Source organism: Grammomys surdaster, unplaced genomic scaffold (genome assembly GCF_004785775.1).
Source record: "Grammomys surdaster isolate TR1022 unplaced genomic scaffold, NIH_TR_1.0 371, whole genome shotgun sequence".
In the NCBI taxonomy this organism is placed as follows: domain Eukaryota; kingdom Metazoa; phylum Chordata; class Mammalia; order Rodentia; family Muridae; genus Grammomys; species Grammomys surdaster.
In genome coordinates, this window is record NW_021604790.1 from 2,139,844 (window position 1) to 2,159,156 (window position 19,313).

The 19,313-nt window shown below is 49.1% G+C and overlaps 1 protein-coding gene across 3 annotated transcripts in view; it reads right to left on the reverse strand.

Annotated features, from left to right (window-relative positions):
- Window positions 1-521: 521 nt before the first annotated feature.
- Mpp2 (membrane palmitoylated protein 2) overlaps window positions 522-19,313 on the reverse strand; it is a 31,867-nt gene continuing 13,075 nt past the window's right edge. For 2 of the 3 annotated variants that reach the window (XM_028780545.1, XM_028780543.1), the window contains 10 exons: window positions 7,920-8,072; window positions 7,608-7,757; window positions 6,577-6,804; window positions 5,690-5,821; window positions 5,494-5,599; window positions 5,344-5,412; window positions 4,985-5,146; window positions 4,269-4,471; window positions 3,920-4,048; window positions 522-2,951 (listed from right to left, as the gene is read on the reverse strand). In XM_028780545.1, the coding sequence (XP_028636378.1) occupies window positions 2,775-2,951; window positions 3,920-4,048; window positions 4,269-4,471; window positions 4,985-5,146; window positions 5,344-5,412; window positions 5,494-5,599; window positions 5,690-5,821; window positions 6,577-6,804; window positions 7,608-7,757; window positions 7,920-8,072 (1,509 nt within the window). In that variant the 3' untranslated portion in view covers window positions 522-2,774. The remainder of the gene's footprint in view (window positions 2,952-3,919; window positions 4,049-4,268; window positions 4,472-4,984; window positions 5,147-5,343; window positions 5,413-5,493; window positions 5,600-5,689; window positions 5,822-6,576; window positions 6,805-7,607; window positions 7,758-7,919; window positions 8,073-19,313) is intronic. The other variant, XM_028780544.1, reaches the window with a different exon arrangement.

Consider the following 19,313-nt stretch of genomic DNA (forward strand, 5'->3'; position numbering starts at 1 on the left):
AATCTGCGGTGCTAATGGTGGGGTGATGTGTGTCACCATTCCCTCCTGAAGAACTCCAGGTGGGGAGGAACACAGATCCCCTGAACCACATACACTCTGGGGGTGGTAGTGGTTGTTCTGGGGATCAAAAGACTAATGTTTTAGTGTCTTCTCCTGCCCTAGGGCAAGCACCTAGACCCCATGAGCATTCTCACTGAGAGACTGTGGTGCTTGTACAGAGCATATGCCCAAGGTCTTGGGAGGTAGGGGTGTCTGCTGAAGGCTACACAAGTCCCTGGTGGAGTCATGTAGATTGATCATGAAGTCCCTGAGTCCATGGTCCCCCTGATGCTCACCAGCTCCCAGGTATAAGCACTTAGAAGGAGCCTCATCTGCAGATAGGAGGAGGAAGTCACCATAGCAGACACACAGATGCATGTCAGTCCATCCTCCATTCTGGAATAATTTATGCTGTATTCTCTAACCCTAGCCTTCTCCCAAATCCATCTCCTCAACCCCAACCAAAGACAAACAGAGTCAGAAACACTTGCTGTCACGTTTAATCAAAGGAAAAGAAAGAAAACACGAAAATTAGATGGCTGGGGGTGGGGGGAAACAGAGGGACAGCAACGAGCTGGGACTGAGTGTGGACCATGGCGGGGGCGGCGGGGTCCTCCTTCTCCTGAGGTCCCCAAATACAAGAGGCCATGGTGGGAGGGAAGGAGAACAGAGTCACAGAGCTAGCTTGGTGGGCACAAACATATCTCTAACCCAGCCCTGTGCCAGGCGAGCTGAGGAGGCTCACAGCCTCTGTTCCCTCCTGGCCAGTGCTTGGACAGGTTGTAGAGCCAGGCTCGGGGAAAGAGAGAGGTAGGAGGCTGTTCAGAGAGGAGGGGCCCTTGTACATTACTAGAGAGGAGGATGTTGGGATTGATACCACGCTGGATATCCAGGGAAGAACTAGTACCAACTCTCCAGCATGTTGCCCGGCAGATCTCTATCAGAGGCCATGGTCTTTTGGTTGGGGGGCTTTGTGGGTTAATCAAGGGGGGTCAGGGGCTGTCATAAATGCTTCTCTAACCCTGCACTCATCCTCCAGGGGAAGAAAGAAGCAGGACAGTCCCCTTCGGCTAAGTAAGGGTCAGGGTCACAGCAAGATATTGAACTAAAGGAAAGGACATTGATTGACTAAAGGAAAACCACGTAGGTGATAGAGCTATGCAAATGAGCAGTGGGCGGGCCCACCTCTAGTCTCCTCTGCACATCTGATGCCAATGCAAATGAGATTCCTAATATAATAAATATATTTCTAGCATTTGTAATAAATATTCTGTCTATTCTCCCTCCCTCCCCTTCCCTAGGAAATGGGCACACAGTGGTTCAGGGACGAGCTTGGGCTGACAGTGCAGCAAAGACTGATGCTCAGGAGAACTGGGAGGCACAGGGTGGAGGTGCCAGGGGGTCTCCTGTGAGGACATGGAGCCCCTCGAGAATGAGGAATGAAATGTCTCCAGATGTCAAGGATGTGGTTCTTAGAAGGATTATCCTATTTTACAAAATCACCCTCCCCAAGGGCTAAAGGCTGGTACTTCGGATAAGGGAAGATGGGAGAGTGGAGGAAGATCTGGGCTCTGGAGTCTGGAATGGGGGTTTGTAAGAAATGGTGGAATTGAGGGAAACCCAAAGGGGACCTCAAAGAGCCACCTCCAAGAGAAGGCAATCCTCTGCCTCCCCTCAAACTAAACCAAATGTGTGCATATGCATGTGCAACACACACACACACACCAAGGCCAGAAACACAGACCAGCACCATAGCAGTGGAGCCACAGGCTGCCCACCTGCAGTGCCAATGGCACCCCCAGGGTTGTGTGGCAAGTGCCACTAAAGCTAATCTGTTTCCAAGCCCCTCTCACAGTCTTCCCACCCCTCCTCAGCCCTGATGCCAATGGGTCACCTAGTTCCACCCAGAGAGAAACCTGAAGTGAATGGGACCTGTCCTGGGCTGTGAGCCTGGGGTACTTTTTGGTCCCAACAATAGGGGGTTTAGCTTTCTAGCCCCTGTTTCCAACCTGGGCTAAGCCTACTGCCACCAGCCAGCTGTAAGTTTGAGGGGCAGGGCTTACAAAAGAGGGACACATTGAGAAAGTCTGTGGAGAGACTTTGGCAGTGAGAAGCTTGGAATAAGAAAGGGACCAGACTATGTTTGCTCCTTGGGGAGCTGAGGCCTGCATCACCAGCTACAGCAACTGGCTCATGACAGGGTGCTCCCAGCCTCTACAATGGCCCAGACTGGCACCATTACCTGGGTCTGCCTCTGCCTAGCTACCAGTGGTCTAAGTACCTGGCCATATAGGAACAGCCCAAAACTGTTTCTAGGACTAGAGTAAGGGGTAGGAGGGGCCAGGAAACAAGATGGTTGTAGCCAGTCCAGAGAAGTAAAGGCTGGCAGGGTCACAGACCTACTGACCACAAGGCCCCAAGCAGCTCTGCTCGTCCCTGGACTAAGAATTACAGAAGTGATCTGAGACATTCCTGGACACAGCATGGTCCTTAGAAAGGGATGTCTGGTGGCCAGTAGACATGGGGAGTGGGCAGCACCTGGGTACAGAGGTACCCCATGAACACCTACCTCCCTGGCAGTGCACACCTCTATACCGAAGCCAGCCCCTGCTGGGAACTGTGGTCCAGGGAAAACCAGAGATGGGGGATGAAGACCATTAGCAGGATGGGGGAGGATCACAGGTGGAGAGGAAGTTGGATTCCCGACCAGGCAGTAACAAGGTCCAGAGCAAGACTCAGTACACCCAGCTCACAGGCACCCACTGCGGCTCCGTGCGAAGCTTCTCCATGGCAGTCTGAAGCTCACGGAAGGTCCTTTCCAGGTTGCTGTTGACCAGGCTGAGGTCGAAGTAATGCCCATAGCCCCTCTGGATGCGGCTACTCTCCTCCACTGTCCGCCTCAGATCTGCCTCCTGTGCCACGCAAGGGGCTTTGGTCAGCACCTCCAACTCAGCCCCATCATTAGAGGGATCTGCAAGCTGCCTACCTCACCCCAACGTTCAGCCACAGTGACACAGATCCCCTGTACCCCGCCCCCCAGCTCCTGGATCAAGCCCGGGTGGATGGAAGTGAGAGAAGGAGGGAAGGAGAGAGGATGGGAAGGATGGGGGGGAATAGAAGGAAGGAAATACAATGTTGTAAATGACAAGTTGGGAACTAACCATTTGGCCACCCACAGGCTCTTCACCACAGCTCCGTAAGGGAGGGTCAATTATCTCCCCCTAATCACAAAGCTCAGATACTAAGAGGTCACAGTGAGTCAATGGTTCCACAGAGATCTGCCTGCCTCTGGCCAGCGATCCCTTCAGTCTGACCAAACCCCTTTCTGTAACTATGAGGTGGCATTAGAACTTACCAGATACCAAGACAATCCCATGAAAGAACAAGTTAACTCCCACCCCAGATATAAGGAAGCTCTCTGGGAAGGAACTAGACCACTGACTTAATGAAGCTGAGGGTAGCTGTGTCCCAGAGGCCATAGCTGTATTTATTGCCAGGGCCATGGTGGCCAAGGTCATCAGAAGATGCAAGCCCAATCTAGGCATGGAGCAGGGGAGTCTGGAGCTCAGAGCTCGGCAAGCCCTATTCCTGGGGGAATGCTGTGTCAAGGTCCAAGTTTCCTCCAGAAACTTCCCCTGGCCATCTCTGTCCCCTAGATCTTCCACTGGCTTCCTCTGGCCAGCACTGTCTCTGTAGAGTGTACCACATGGTAGCCTGAAAACAGTTCTGTGTCCCTGGCTCCATCTGAGTCTTTGGGCACCGTGTTCTCTCAGCCTTTCCTTTTCACACGTACAAATCATGGCCTGAAGTCCTACCTCTCTTGAGCTCCACCACCCCAGGCCACCAGCAAACCCTTTCCCAGCAGCTCCGAGCCCCTCACCGTCAGCTGCTTAGTGGACACGCCGCTCTCCAGCGCAGCCCGGTTCATGGCCCGCAGGGTCTCATAGTCAGGAGCCTCAATGAACACCACGTAAGGGACAAACTCAGCTGTCCTCAAGACCTTCACCGCCTGCAGGAAAAGAGGGTGGGCCCACATCTTCACGTGTGCTGGGAACAGGAAGGATGTGTGGGTGACGGAGTGGACGCCTGAGAGTGGATGCTTGAGCTGCCTGGGATTCTGGGACCTGCGTCCTGAGAATAGTAAGTGGCCGGCAGGGGGCAGCTGTGTGACTACTAAAGGAGATCTAGGTGGCCTGGGAAGTGACAGGAAAGAGAAGGGCTAGAAGTACCTGCGGGTTGACATCCAGCACGCACACCTTGCCAGAGGCAACAACGCCCCGGATGGAGTCGATCCGTGTGCCATACAGATTGCCCTCATACTCGCCATGCTCCAGGTAGCGCCCGGCACGGATGTCAGCCTCCATCTCCCCACGAGACACAAAGCTATAGCCCTGCCCCTCCCGTTCTGAGTCCTTGGGCCTCCGGGATGTGTCTGGAGAGGGAAGGCGGGGCTAATTAGTGAGGCAAGCCACCTTACCTAAAGCAGACACCGGTGGGTTCCACGGGGGTTGCGTGATCTCAACCCTAAAGGCATAGCCTCCAGGAATGACCCCCCACCCTGACCTCCTGCGGTCCCATCACCAGGAAGCCCTATCTGCCGTAAGACCACATACAGTACGTCCCTGTTTCACCAGACCCGAGGTAGACACTCACTTTTAAAACAACAACAACAAAAACAAACAAACAAAAAAACTTTGTGGAAGTAAAAATCTGAGAGAAGAAATCCTGATATAAAGCCAGCCCCTTCACCGGATCCCGAGTCTGCAGTTTCCCGCATCCACCTACAGAGGGCGCACACTACACACCCAAAGGAATCACCTGACCTAGTGCTCCTCAAGATGCTCTCAGCGCTGCTCAGCACCCCTCCTCGACCATTCCCTCCTTCCCTCCGCCCCACCCAGGACACACCCACCCTCGGACCTCCCGCTCCACGGCCCCCACTTACAGGGCACTGTGGTGCCGTAGCGATCCGGATCCCACAGAATGAGCTTATTTTTCAGGCTGCGCCGGCCCACACCCTGTGCGCCAATCAGCACCAGGGTTTTCCTGCGGAATGGGGGCATGCGGGCCACCTCCTCGTAAATGAGCAGCTCATGGCGGTCAAATTCTGGGGATAGAGAGATGGAGCTGCTCACCAGGCTGCCCCGTGTGGGAGGGCAGGGACTCTCAGAATGCATCAAGGGTAAAAGCGGCCTGGGAAACAGGAAGGAACTGGGCAGGCCTAGGAGTGAGGCTGGCAGTATCTGAGGCAGAGTAAACTCACGAGTCACATGTTAGACAACTGGGGCAAGAATTAATACCCACCTGCATTCTTGGTAGTCAAATACATCATTCGCTTCTTTTTCTTTCCTGAAAGGCTGCCACATAGGGTCCCTGGCCACAAGGAAATAAGTAAGCAAGCAGGGCCATGCCAGGTTTTAAACCGAGGCCTGAGGTTAAGGAAGGGACTCCTACCTGAGGTCGGGGTCAGTTCCAGGTCCCGCTTGACAAATGCTTTCCGCTTCTCCTCCAACAGCTGGCTGGGAATGAGCCCGGCACTGCCCCCTTCTACATGGCATGCCTGAAATGTCACATGCCAAAGACCTACCTAGGTAAGAGGACCCTTCCCTGAACCATACTTGGAGACGTTTCAGGAGTGCCCCAGGCTCACCTGCCACCAATTGGCATCATCTTGGTTTACAATCTGGAGCAAGTCCCCGGCATGGAAGCGCAGGCCTGCCTCCTTGCAGGGAATGAGACTGTCCCGGGCAGGGTCATAATCGAAGTGGCATTTAACAAATACCTGAGCCCAGGGATTTGAAAAGAGTCACTGTAATGAACAGAGAGCACAGCCACCCCCTGCCTGCCATTCCCCCTCCCTGGAGCGGTGATATCTCCAGGCCTGCCTACCCTGCCTTGCTGGTACTCTCCTTAGCAACTGGAACTAAGAGATTCAGATTGAGCGATTGGGAAACTACCCAAGGCTGGGTTGGGGTGGGGGGGTAAGGGGGGTAAGGAAGCCAGCCTCATATAGGGGTCACCTAATCCTATATTCTTCCTTCCAACCTCCAGGAGGACAGAGCTCTCAGAGTTCAAAAGCCAAGGAGGAGGTGAACAGCACCCCAATGCACCAATGAGGAAGCAGCTACCAGGGCAGGTGAGAACCCCACCTTACACAGGTGTGCAGGCTGAGCTCTTGCACACACACACATACACACACACAAGGTGCAAAGACCACAGTGATCTGCATCTCTGTGCACACTCAGGACACTCAATCTCTTGCACACTCAGGTAGAACCTCCTGGTCACAGAAGCTCACATCCCTTGCACATGTGCGTGAATGCCTACATGTAAGACAGGTTAATGTGTGGCTATGTGTCTCACTTGGAGGCTGTGTGGCGTAGTGAGTGGCACCTGCCTGCAGCTCCTGCTGTCTCTTTGTCCCTTAGGTGAATAGCGAGAGACCTGAGAGCTTCGGTTAAGAGGCTCAGCCGTCCCTCCAGCTGGGTGGGGCCGTCCCTTGGGCCTGAGCTGGGTGGGGTTCAGGCAGAGGCCCACCTGTCGGGGCAGGTGGGGTTCCTGGTAGCTGGGCAAGATCTTGAGGATGACACTGCCACTGGCGCTGCGCAGGAGCTCCTGCAGTGCCCGGGGATCGCTGCCCACTGGCTGCCCGTTCACTTCCTTGATGATGTCACCAACGTGCAGCAGGCCTTGCTGAGCTACCATGCCCCCGTGCAGAATGCGGGCAATCACCAGCTCGCCACCCTCCACTCGGAACGTCACACCCTGAAAGATCAAAGTGCAAAGTAAGCCCAGCTCTGTCTCCAAATGGGGCTCCCGGTGGCCCTCCCATTCCTGTCCCCATCCTCATCTCCACACAAAAAGTCTTCTACTGTTGTCTTACGTCTTATAGACACAGCCTGGAGAGGATCCTGAGGGAGGATGAGTGTGTGTCCGTGTGTGTGTGTGTGTGTGTGTGTGTGGTGTGTGTATTTATGGTATGTGTATAGTGTGTGAATGTGTATGCATCATGTATGTGTGTATGGTGTATGTGTGCCCATATGTATAGTGAGTATATGTGTATGTATGGTGTGTATGTGTGTATGATATGTGTGTGTGTACCGTGCATTTATGGTGTGTATATGGTAAGTGTATAGTGTGTGTGTATCCATATGTATAGTGTGTATATATATGGTGTGTATGTATATATGGGTGTGTGTATAGTATGTGTGTATGGTATATGTATAGTGTGTGTGTCCATTATGTATAGTGTGTGTATGTGTATGTATGGTGTGTGTGTGTATAGTGTGTGTGTGTGGTACGTATATATATTTATGTGTGGTGTGTGTGTGAGTGTGTGTGTGTGATATGTGTATACTGTGTGTGTACATATGTATAATGTGTTTATGTGTATGTATGGTGTATGTGTGTGTTTGTGTGTGTGTGTATGTGTGTATGTTGCATGCTCCTAAGTCCTGCAGGTGCTCTCTAGAGCCAACCTAGGCCTAGTCTTTAACTCCCACCCACCCTTTCTCTCTTCCCATGGGTGATTCTCAGTGCCCTCTCCCGCACAAGCCTCTGGCCCTCACCAGATGTTCTCCTGCAGTCTTTCGGATGCCCACCATGCGCACTGCATCAGGAGGTACTGGCTGGTTGCTGAATGTGGGATCCAGACCTGGGCTGGGGGGTGGTGTCTCATAGGTCTTTGAGGCCACTGAGTCATGTGTCTCCAGGAGGGACTAAAGAGGGATGGAAGAAAAGGGACAATGTGGAAATGCCCAGTACTCAGCTTCCAGACCAGGTTCCAACTAGGAAGCCGCCCACCCCGTCCCACCCCACCCTCAGCAGCCCGCAGCTGGGAACCCACCCAGCCCCACCCACAGCAGCCCACAGCCTGGGACCTGGAAGTGGGGCTCCTGGAGGATGCGTGCCAGCTCTGCAGCAGTGCTGCTCTGTTCTGCCAGCTCTGCCAGGTCCCGAAGGATTTCCTGCACCAGCTCCAGGTTGTTATCCCGAACTGCCTCCAACTTTGTCTCCTCCAGCCGCTCGTGGGCCTGGGGTGTGGAAGCAGTGCAGATAAAGCCACTCAGGAGTCCCCAGATGCCACACAGAACTCCTCTGGCTCCAAGCCCCTAATCCCCACTCATAACATCAATCTGGGTCCTGCATCAACTATTGCAAGTCATAAACTCTCTCTCTCTCTCTCTCTCTCTCTCTCTCTCTCTCTCTCTCTCTCTCTCTCTCTCATTTTCCTGTGTACTTTGTTTTCCTTTCTCCAGCAAGTGATTATTGATGGACAGGACAATCCGAAGACAGACTTCTATTTCCGTCTTCTTGACGTACAGGGTCACCAAAGATGATCAAATTGTCCCCATCTCCTGAGATAACATAAGTACACGTGGTCACCATCATAGTTGGATGACACCTTAAGTACCTTGTAGTCCAAGATCAGAAAGCCATGGAGGTAAAGCAACTTTCCCAAGGTCATAGACTTGAACCTGGGTCTCCAGGCTCAGTGCTTCCTATGTGGACGAGACAAGATGTGCATGTGTAGGTGTGTGTGTTGTAACATGCACATGGAGATCAGGGGATAATTTCCTGGAGTCAGGTAAAGGCACTTGACATGAAGGCCTGGAAACCTAAGTTTGTTCCCTGGAACCCACATAAAGGTGGGAAGAGAGACAAGAACTGACTCTACAAAATTATCCTATAACATACACACCCACACATATACATCTTGCATGCTTCATAATACTTTTTTTAAAAAAATACATATCCTTTAAAGAAACCTGTACATGAAGTTAGAAGAAAGCCTTGCATCTACGTGTTGCTACGCTCTAGAACAAGGGGACCTGAAAGTGGATAAAGATCCCATTTCCAGCTGATAGGGACGGTTACGCTGGGTAATGCAGCAGTGCCATTCTGAGATCTAAAGGGACACAAACACTTCCCTGATGTTCATGTGAAAGATAGCCACAGGCACAAGTTACTTCACCCCAGAGTACATGAGCCCCCTTCGCTCCATAAACCATTGTGCCATTCGTACACACAAAAAAGTGTAATGTAATTACATATGGTAATATTACCTAATAATCCATGCTCAATGTTCATCACTGTTCCAAAAGCATCCTTTATAATTTAGTTTTTCTGATCCAAGACCCTACTAAGGATCATATGCTGCTTTTGGTCATTGGGTATGTTTATTTTTCTTTAATCTAGAACATCTCAGTGGTTTTCAGACTTTTAAAGAGTCTGGGCAGTGATTCTCAGTGGGTCACAGCTGGACTCATCTGACTTTTTTTTAAGACTTGGTTAAGCATCTGGCAGGAGTTTTACATGGGAGAGCTGTGTCTCTCCCACGCTTTAAGGCTGTGTGACTGTCCTGGTCCCCAATGATCCTTCCCCATGGGATCTGGCATCCACTCATGACCCTTCCTGAATCTGTTATCCTCTTCAAAGCTGCTCAGCAGAGTACCTGCCAACCTTCCACATTTTGATTGGCATTCTCCTGGGAGAGAGCACTTTCCTGGGGCTGGGGGCTAACTCAGACTAAAGCCCTCCTCACTCAGGCGTAGGGACTTGAGTTCGGATCCTCAGAACCCATGTGCATACTGGGCTGGCAGCATATGGTCTGCCATCCCAGCCTTGAAAGACGAGAGACAAGGGCTCCCCAGAACAAGCTGGCCAGAGAGGACACACAGGTGAAGGAGGTCTAGGCTTGCTTGAGAGACCCTCCCTGCCTCAGCGAGCAGTGGGGAGCAATGGAGGAGGACTCTTTACCTCAACCTTGGGGCTCCCACATATGTGTATGTGCACCTACCCATGTGCACCTACACATGTGTGCCCACAAACATATTAACCATGTAGACACACACACACGAGAGAGAGAGAGAGAGAGAGAGAGAGAGAGAGAGAGAGAGAGAGAGAGCGCTTCCCTCCTGAGTATTGTTTTGATCCACTGATAGTTTTACTTAAATACAGCCCTTCTCACTTGTCTCATGTTGTGTCTTTTTTCTTTTTCTTTCTTTTTTTTTTTTTTTTCGAGACAGGGTTTCTATGTGTAGCCCTGGCTGTCCTGGAACTCACTCTGTAGACCAGGCTAGCCTCGAGCTCAGAAATCCGCCTGCCTCTGCCTCCCAAGTGCTGGGATTAAAGGCGTGCACCACCACTGCCCGGCTCATGTTGTGTCTTAAGGCAGTTTTTTTTTCTTTTTCTTTTCCCCTTCCCCTTCTCACTCTTGCTCCAGCCACACTGGCTCCAGGCCCCTCTCACTCATATGAGGGCATCAGATCTCATTACAGATTATTGTGAGCCACCATGTGGTTGCTGGGATTTGAACCCATGACCTCCTCCTGGGGGAGTAGTCAGTGCTCTTAACCGCTCAGCCATCTCACCAGCTGGGCAGTTTTTATGTTTTATGGCAGAGTTAAAAAGTTGTAAAAGACTATATAGCCTGAAAAACCCTATACTACTATCTATACCTTAGCAGAAAAATTGGGTGATTTTAAAACTGTTTTATTCATGTATGTATGTGTCTGTATATATGTATATGATAACAGACTCCATTATATTTTATATATTTTTTGTATCTTATGTATCTGAGTGTTTTGCCAGTATGTCTTTGTACCTCACGAAAGCAGGGCCTCAGATCAGAAGGTGGCATTAGATCCCCTCCTGACTCTGGAGTTACAGTTGTAAGCTGCCACATGTGTGCCAGGAATCAAACCCAGGTCCTCTAGAAGAGCAGCCAGGGCTCTGATCAGCTTCCCAGGCCTGTATTATGAATTTTGATCATATTCGCTCATTTCCACCCTATCTCGGCTCCTTCCCACTCCCAGGGATCCCCTCCTCCTCCCAACTGGTTCCCACTACTCCCGTGTATTGTTCAATTTGTTTGTTGAGTGAGTCAGTGAGTTCAGTCAGGACTGCTTGGAGCAGTGGTTTTCAGCCTTCCTAATGCTGTGACACTCTTACACAATTCCTCATGTTGTGTGCCCCACCCTGCCCCCAGCCATAAAGTCATTTTTGTTGCTACTGTTAAGAATTGAAATATAAATATCTGGTATGCAGGGTATCTGCTATGCAACCCTCCGAGGGGTTTCGGCCCACGGGATGGCTTAGAGGCTCACGGGTGAGGTCATTTACAGAAGCATGGGGGACTTTCCCAGTGCCTACCACTGAAGAAAATCCCCCTGAGCAATCATTGGCCTAGAGATGCCCACAGAGCCTGGGGAAGGAGAGTCAAGAGTCCTCTCTCCTCCCATCCCCCACCCCACCACCTCCTTTGATCTTTTACTTAGTGGGTTTTATGTATTTCTATAAATATCTCTCTTGTTTGTCTTGTGCTCGGGTTTGGGCTTTGGCTAGTTGTTTTTGAGAAAGGGTCTTGCTACGTATCCCAGACTGTTCTCAAACTCTAATATCCCTGCCTCGGCCTCCCTCCCAAGTGCCGGATCACAGGTGTGGGCCGTGACGCTAAGTCCAGCTTCATCCTCACCGGCTTGTTTTCTCCAAGGGTAGCATCCACACCTGTGTCTTGTTGACAGGCGTCCATCCATCTGAGAGCTCCCTCTTCCACCATGATACATGCTCATGCTCACCTAATACTTTCCCTAACCCAGGTCAGGGACCAGCGCTTCTCCAGGGAACAGAGTCCTTTGTCTGGGGAATGGAATTCAGAGACCAAGACTGGCTCTCAGTCCTTGCTGCTTCTTGTGTACTGTTTATTTTAAACTGAATTTTATTACCTCACTGCATGTGTGTGTGTGTGTGTGTGTGTGTGTGTGTATGTGTGTGCGTGTTGGTGTCAGTCTACCACAGCACACGTGTGGCAGTCAGAGGACAACCTCATGGAGTCGGGTCTCTCCTTCCACATTTCCTTGGGTTTCAGAGTTCAAACTCAGGTCAGCCAGCTTGCATGGTCAGCACTTTACCCCTAAGCTATCTCACTGGTCTCGGTGTGCCATTTCTGTAGTAGTCAATATTGACAGCTCCCATTAAAATGACTCTCCAGGGAGTCCTTATCTTTCTCCACTCTGTGTCCCCACCTCCTCTCTTCCAACCATAACAACCACTGAACTTTTTACTCTGCCCTTCAGATCTACTAAGTGAGAGTCCAGATCATCTAGAGCTCCCTTTGGTGTTTTAGGGGAGTGTCTTGTTTGTTTTGGGTTTTCAAAAACAAGGTCTTGCTTTGCATACCAGGCTGTCCTTGAATGCATAGAGACAGGCCTGCATAGGCCTCCTGACAGCTCTCTGTCCTTACAAGCTTGGCATGTCCAAGACAGATTCACACGTGGGAATGTTCTCCGTGTTGTCTATCATGGAAGCCACTAGACATATGTGGTGGTGAACACTGAACGTGTGGCTGCGGATCTGAGAAACTCAAAGTTTTCTGTTTTGTTTTGTTTTTGGAGACAGGGTTTCTCCCTGTAGCCCTCCCTGGCTGTCCTGCAACTCGATCCGTAGACCAGGCTGGCCTCAAACTCAGAGATCTGTTTTCTCTGCTTCCAGAATGCTGGGATTTTGTCTTTTTAAGCATTATCTGGGTGCATTTTGATTGTTATAACCAAAAATAACCTGAGGCTGAGGGCTGGGAGCCTAGCTCAGTAATAGAATCATACATGCTTGGAATGTGCAAGGCCCATCAAAACTAACAACGTCAACAACAAAACCACCTTGATGTTGAGTAAGGTAGAAACAATAGAATGTTACTTCTTGGGCTGGAGAGACGGTTAAGAACACTGGCTGCTCTTACAAAGTGATCCTGGTTCAATTCCTAGCATCCACATGGCAGCTCACAACTGTCTTTAATTCCAGTTCCAGGGGATCAGACACCCTCACACAGACATACATGCAAGCAGAATATCAGTGTACACAAAATTAAAATAAATAAGACATTTTTTAAAAGTTCTTTCTTACAGTCTTGCAGGCCAGAAGGTTAGAGGCCACTCTGTTCAGTGTCTGAAGAGGCCCTTCCCTCCTACGGCTCATGAGGAGGTCAGAAGGCTTTAAAAAGAACCACATTAATTCTTTCCAGCAGCCTGTAAAGTTGCTAATCTCACTGAGAAGGGCTCCACCCTCATGAGCCAACCACCCCCTAAAAGATACACTGTTAGTTATTGCAGTAAAGGCTACCTGGGGTTGAGAGAAGACAGGGGCATTCGAATCGTGCATCCTGTGCCACAGTGTACAGTCGGAACACTGTACAAAAGTTACTTGAATTAATACCATTTCTGTACAATCAGCAACACTTAGTATCTAGATAGTTGCATGCACTGTCCCTTAACTTTAGGTTGTGTTTTTCCCGCTTTATTTTTAATTTGTACACTGACATAGCTCAATTTTTAAACCTACACTAAAGAGTAAACTCAAAGTTTCAGTTCCATCCCACTATACCCTGTACACACACACACACACACACACACACACACACACACCAGGAATCCAGAAGAAATTATTTCATCAGTTTAGGGATTACACTGTTACCACAAAACTAAAATGCCAATTTATTTATTTCTTCTTCTTTTATTCTCTTTGTTTCCTATTTTTGTTTGTTTGGGGTTTTATTTTTAGATATTAGTCATTTTTATTTTACCTGTATGGGTATTTTTGCCTGTACATCTGTGCACCATGTACATGCTATACCCATAGAGACCAGAAGAGGGTGTCAGATCCCCTGCAACTGTAGTTAAGCCGGTTGTGAGCCACAGTGTAGTTTGCTGAGACTAAACCTGGGACCTCTGGAAGACCAGCTAGTGCTCTTAACTGCTGAGCCATCTCCCCAGCCCTTTGTGTTTGGGCTTTTTCGATTCTTTGTTTGAGACAGAGTCTCACTATATAGCCAAGGCTGGCCTGAACTGGCTGTGTGAACTCAGAGATCCTCCTGCCTCTGCCTCCCAAGACCTGAGATTAAAGATGGGCATCACCACGCCAGCTGTTATCTGAGTTTCCAACCTAACAATTCTCTCTAGAAGCCGCCCCGTGCCACAAATGGAGATTCCCCCCATAGGTATTACCTTTTTAATGATTGCACAGACTCTTTCTACTATTTTACTATTGCAGTAAGACTGTGATAAATAACCATGGCACAGTGCTCTCTATCCGTGGAGAGTCCTACGTACGCTGCTGGTAGTCTGGCTGGGTCAAGCAGATGTCTTGGATACCCTGGAGCTGCGGCCAACCTCCTCTCCCACCAGCATCCCAAAGCTCCTCCCTGTACTGATCAAGCTTCTGAGTGCCTGCCAGTCACTCCCATAGGAAATGATCTGTCAGTGGGGCTTAATCTGCATTTTACTTATTATGGGTGCAGCCAAGCGTCTCTTCGTATGTTTAAAGACCATCTGTGTATTTTCTGGTGTGAACTGTCTGTTCATGTCTTTTGCCAAATTTTTGTATTTGATTTTTTTCCCTTCTCCCATTTTTAAATGTTCTCTCTATATTGAGAAGATTAGCCCTTTGTGACATCTTTTGCAAATCGTTTTCCTCTAGCTTGTCATTTGTCTTTGGATCCCACCTATGGTAGCATTGCCTTGCAAAAAAAATATGTTTAATACGGCTGAATTCATTAATCTTTCATGCATTGAATTTTGAGGTTGGGAGGGGTGCTTTCCCTTACACAGATCTGTTTTTTTTTTCTTTTTCTTTTTCTGGGATGCATAGTTTCACACTTAAATCTCTGATCTGCTTGAAGCTTATTCTGATGTATGGCATGAATTGTAGATCTACTTTGATATTTTCAAAAATGGCTGTCAGGATTCCTTAATGCTATTTATTAAAACTACACAGTAGGAGACTGGGGGATGGCTATCAGTAAAGATCCTACTGTGCAAGCATCAGGACCTGTATTCAGGTGCCCAAGACTAATGTTGAAAGGTGGAAGTGGGGTGTGTGCCTGTGATACTGGCATGCACAGGCTGGGCGGATGGGCTGGGGGTGGGGGTGGGGATGAGGAGGTAACAAGAGGATCCACAGATTCCTGAGGCTCACTGGCTAGCCAGCCAGGTCAAACTGATGAGCTTTGGTATCTGTGAGAGACTGTCTAAAAAAGCATGGGCTGGAGAGATGGCTCAGCAGTTAAGAGCACTGGCTGCTCCTGCAGAAGACCCGGGTTTGGTTCCCAGCACCCACGTGGTGGCTCATGACTGCTTCTAAGTCCAGTTTGATAAGGTCCCAGTGCTTTCTTCTTCTGGCTCCTTAGGGACCAGGAACATGTTACATGTGCATATATGCAGGTACTCACACGTGTGCATAAAATAAATGCACCTTTAGAAGTATAAAAGTGGAGAAAGATATTAGACATCAGTCTCCAGGCTTCACACCTGTGTCCAAAGTCACACACAAAGTTCATACACCACACACACAAACACCACAACATACACATAACACCTACGTAAAATTTTGTTTCATTTTTAGGTGTGATAATAGTAATGTTATTGCTTTTTTTAAAAAAATATCTTCAGATGGGCACGTGGGCACCTGCCTTTAATCCCAGCACTTGGGAGACAGAGGCAGGTGGATCTCTGTGAATTCAAGACCAGCCTCGTCTACACAGCAAGTTTCAGGACAGCCAGGGCTACCCAGAGAAACCATGTCTTGAAAAAGTATATAAATAATACAAAAGAAAAAAGAATCCTTGTCTCTGATGTACATGCTGAAAGGCCCAGAGTTAAAGCTGGCTACATAAGAGATTTGCTTCAGGAGAGAGGGAGGCAGGTGGAGGTGTGGATGAAGTCAGACAGTGAGATACCCCATGCTGAAGTGCAGTGAGTTACTCCATGCTGAAGTGGACTGGGTGGCGGGACTGATGGATGATGGCTCTGAGCAAATTAAAAAAAAAAATTCCACAATGTTTTTTAAGCCCAAAAGATGAGGAAGTTCTGTTTGTCTGTCTGTTTGTTTTAGGGGTGAGGCTCCCAGTATACTGCCATGCTGGTCTCACACTCTTCTCCCCATGAGCCCCTCCCACCCCAGTTTCCTAAGTGCTGGGATCGCAGGCAGGCATGAGCCAGCCACCAAACCCAGCTTCATACAGGAATATTTTATTTTTTATTACATTTACTTATTTTATTACATTTTACTTATTGGGGGGAAAGCATGCCACAGGGTGCACGCAGAGGCCAGAGGACAATTTACTGGAGTCAGCTCTCTGAAATGAGACTTTAATAACATCTCATAGAAGAGATACAGAGAGGAATAAAAGGGACAGACACAATGCCTGGTGATGAACAAGGCTGCAAAGCTCCATCCTCAATCTCTTCCCCAAACAGGGACAGGGAACAGCACCAGACATGACCACCTGAAAGGTGACCACCTGAAAGGTCCTCCTTCCTCTTGGCTTGGTAACATTCCTGTTAAAGAGGTATGGGCCATTGAAGGGACATAGGAGCTGCATGCAGGGACAGAAACAAGCCTGTAAAAGGTGAACACCCCCAGCGCCCAATCACTGGGCTTAGCAAGTCCACGGAGCCTGAGAGTGACAGCTTCCCTGGCTCTGGGTCACCTCTCTGCCCGAGACCAATGCTGGGAATATAGAAGCCCAAATCCTGAGCTGCAAGAAAGAGCACATGCATTGAAGTGCTGGAATGTGGTCATGGTAGAATGAATGTGTGTGTGTGTGTGTGTGTGTGTGTGTGTGTGTGTGTGTGACATATATATGATACATGTCATATATATCACAGATATATCACGTACATATGTATATATAAAATCTACCAGTTTTGTTCCTTTAGATAACTCTGACTAATACAATGACCCCTCACCCCATCAAGGGCTGTTCCATCTCTATCCCTGTGGCTTCTGCCTGGAATCTTACCCATAGGCAGTCCCAGGATCAACATCTGCAACCCGGAGACAACTCTGACTACAGGACCTTTAAACACAAAGCAAGCATTTCAGAGGGCTGAGAAGCAGCTGGCCCTCCAGCACTGAACCCTCTCAGCCTCTGTCCCAATCATGAACAAACTTCTGGAGGCCTTGGGAACTCAGGGTTGGCGTCCTAGTGCAGAGTTCCTGAAGTCTTCGTAATTGGCTACGCACAGTGGTTTGGAAGTTAATCGATCGACAATGTCCTCTAACCACAGGTCCCACCTGCCATCTCCACTGCCCACGACCACGATTCCCTGGCTTCTTGTTTAAGTTATATTCTATCTGTATGGATTCTACACAGTCCTAAAGTAAATATAGTTTGTAGGCATTTTTTACCTTTAGAAAACTAGAATCATACTATATATGTAAATCCTAGGGGCCCGGCTTAGGGGTTGTTTGTTTGTTTGTCTTTCACTTAGTACGAAAATTTACTTACTGAGTGAAATTTCATTTTTATCTACTACTTTTTACTCAGTATGTTTTGCTGTGACTTATTTTATTTTTAATTTATGTGGATTAGTATTTTGCCTTCATATACGTATGTATACCATGTGTGTGCCTAAGGCAGCCAGATAAAATGTTGGGTATCCTGAAACTGGAGTTACAAGTGATTGTAAACTGTCATGTGGGTTCTCGGGACCAGACTAGGGTACTCTGGCAGAACAGCAAGTGCTCTTTACTGCTGAGCCATCTCTTTCCCCAAAAGATTTCTTATTTTCTGTAAACATGGTTGATGTACACACAGCAACATTAGACACACTGGAGCTGGGCCCCAGGAGAGTGACTTGAGTGTCCGTGATAACCACGTATCATTTTGATCTCAAAATCATGTTCAACATGGACCGGTATGTAGCTCAGGTAGTAGAGTGCTTGCCTGGCATGCAGGAAGCCATGGGGATCCCAGCATCTCACATAACAAGGTCTGGGGTGCATTGCCTATAATCCCACCACTGGGAAGGTCAAAATAGGAACTCAAAGTCATTCTCTGCTGCGTACTGAGTTCAAGGTTAGCCTAGGCTGCATAAGACAAGTCCCCACACACCCACACACCCTCCATGCCTCCAACTCCTGAGCCAGCACCAACAGCAGGCTGCAGCCACAGAACTGCCACAGTCATCTCTCCATGAAGCTCTTCCCCCACCCTCTTGCTCTGAGTGTTCTGATCTTGGCAAAGAACAGAATTCTCCTTTGAACTCTGGGGCTAGTAATTAAATTCAAGAACTGAAGCCAATGCCAGAAAGCCATGTTCCAGAACTTCAGTCAGGCTTCAGCAACCATGACTTGGCTACTGGGACTTTAGCAAATGTCACGCAAGCAAGCAGAGGCTTGGCAGTAGCCACGATCTGGGACTTGTCTTCCCTTGCTGGAGAAACCACCATGTTTCTCCAAGAAGATGTGGACACCCTCTGAGAGGCTAAGAAACTATATGGAGAGAGATCCAATCATCTTGGGCACTTCAGTCTTCCAAGCTGAGACAGCAGATGTGGGTGAAGCCATCTTAGACCACCCAGCTCACCCAGGTGAACAAGCCCAGGCTAGAAAAGCCACCCAACTTGCCCACAAAACCACAAGAACTAAACCACAGCACAGCAGGCGGTTTGAGATGTGGCAAAAGCTAACTGATTTTCGGGGTACTCCACTGCCACACCCCCACCACACACCCTTGTCAAGACTTCCCTGTGCCCTCACTGTCCGAGAGCCTGGGCTTGCTCTGCCAGCTCGTCTACTGCAGCCTAACCACAGGACAAAGCCTTCTGAGGAACTTCAGGCTGACAGCTAAAACCTCACCATAACTACACTTCCACGCCCATAACCACCGCCCACCCCTGCTTGATTCTCTTACTGAGCAGGTGCAGCTCTCCTCATTTCTCAGAAGAAACAACCGATGCCCACAGAGATCAAAAGACATACCATACTGTTAAGGTCTGAACCTGAAATGTCCTGCATGGACTCATGTTATTGAAAGCTTGTCCCCCTAACTGGCGGCATTACTTAAGAGGGTTATGGAGCCTTTAGGAGGAAGAACTATCTGGCAGAAATAAGACACTAGGAACAGTCCATTGAAAGTTACAGCCCAGGCTAGTCAGTGGTGGCAAACTCAGGATCCCAGAGGCAAGCAGATCTCTGTGAGTTCAAGGCCAACCTGGTCTACAGAGTGAGTTCCAGGACAGCCAGGGCTACATCTCAGAAAAACCAAAAAGAAAGAAACAAAGTTACAGCCCAGCCCATAGTTCCAGCTGTTCTCTGGTTATTGGCACAATGAGCCTCCATCACCTGCACCTTCCCTGCAAGGATGGACTAACTCTGAAACCATGACTCAGAATAAGTCCTTTCTCCATTAAGATATCGTGTTGTGGAAACCCAAAAGCCAAAAGCCTGTGTGTGTGTGTGTGTGTGTGTGTGTGTGTGTGTGTGTGTGTGTGTGTGTG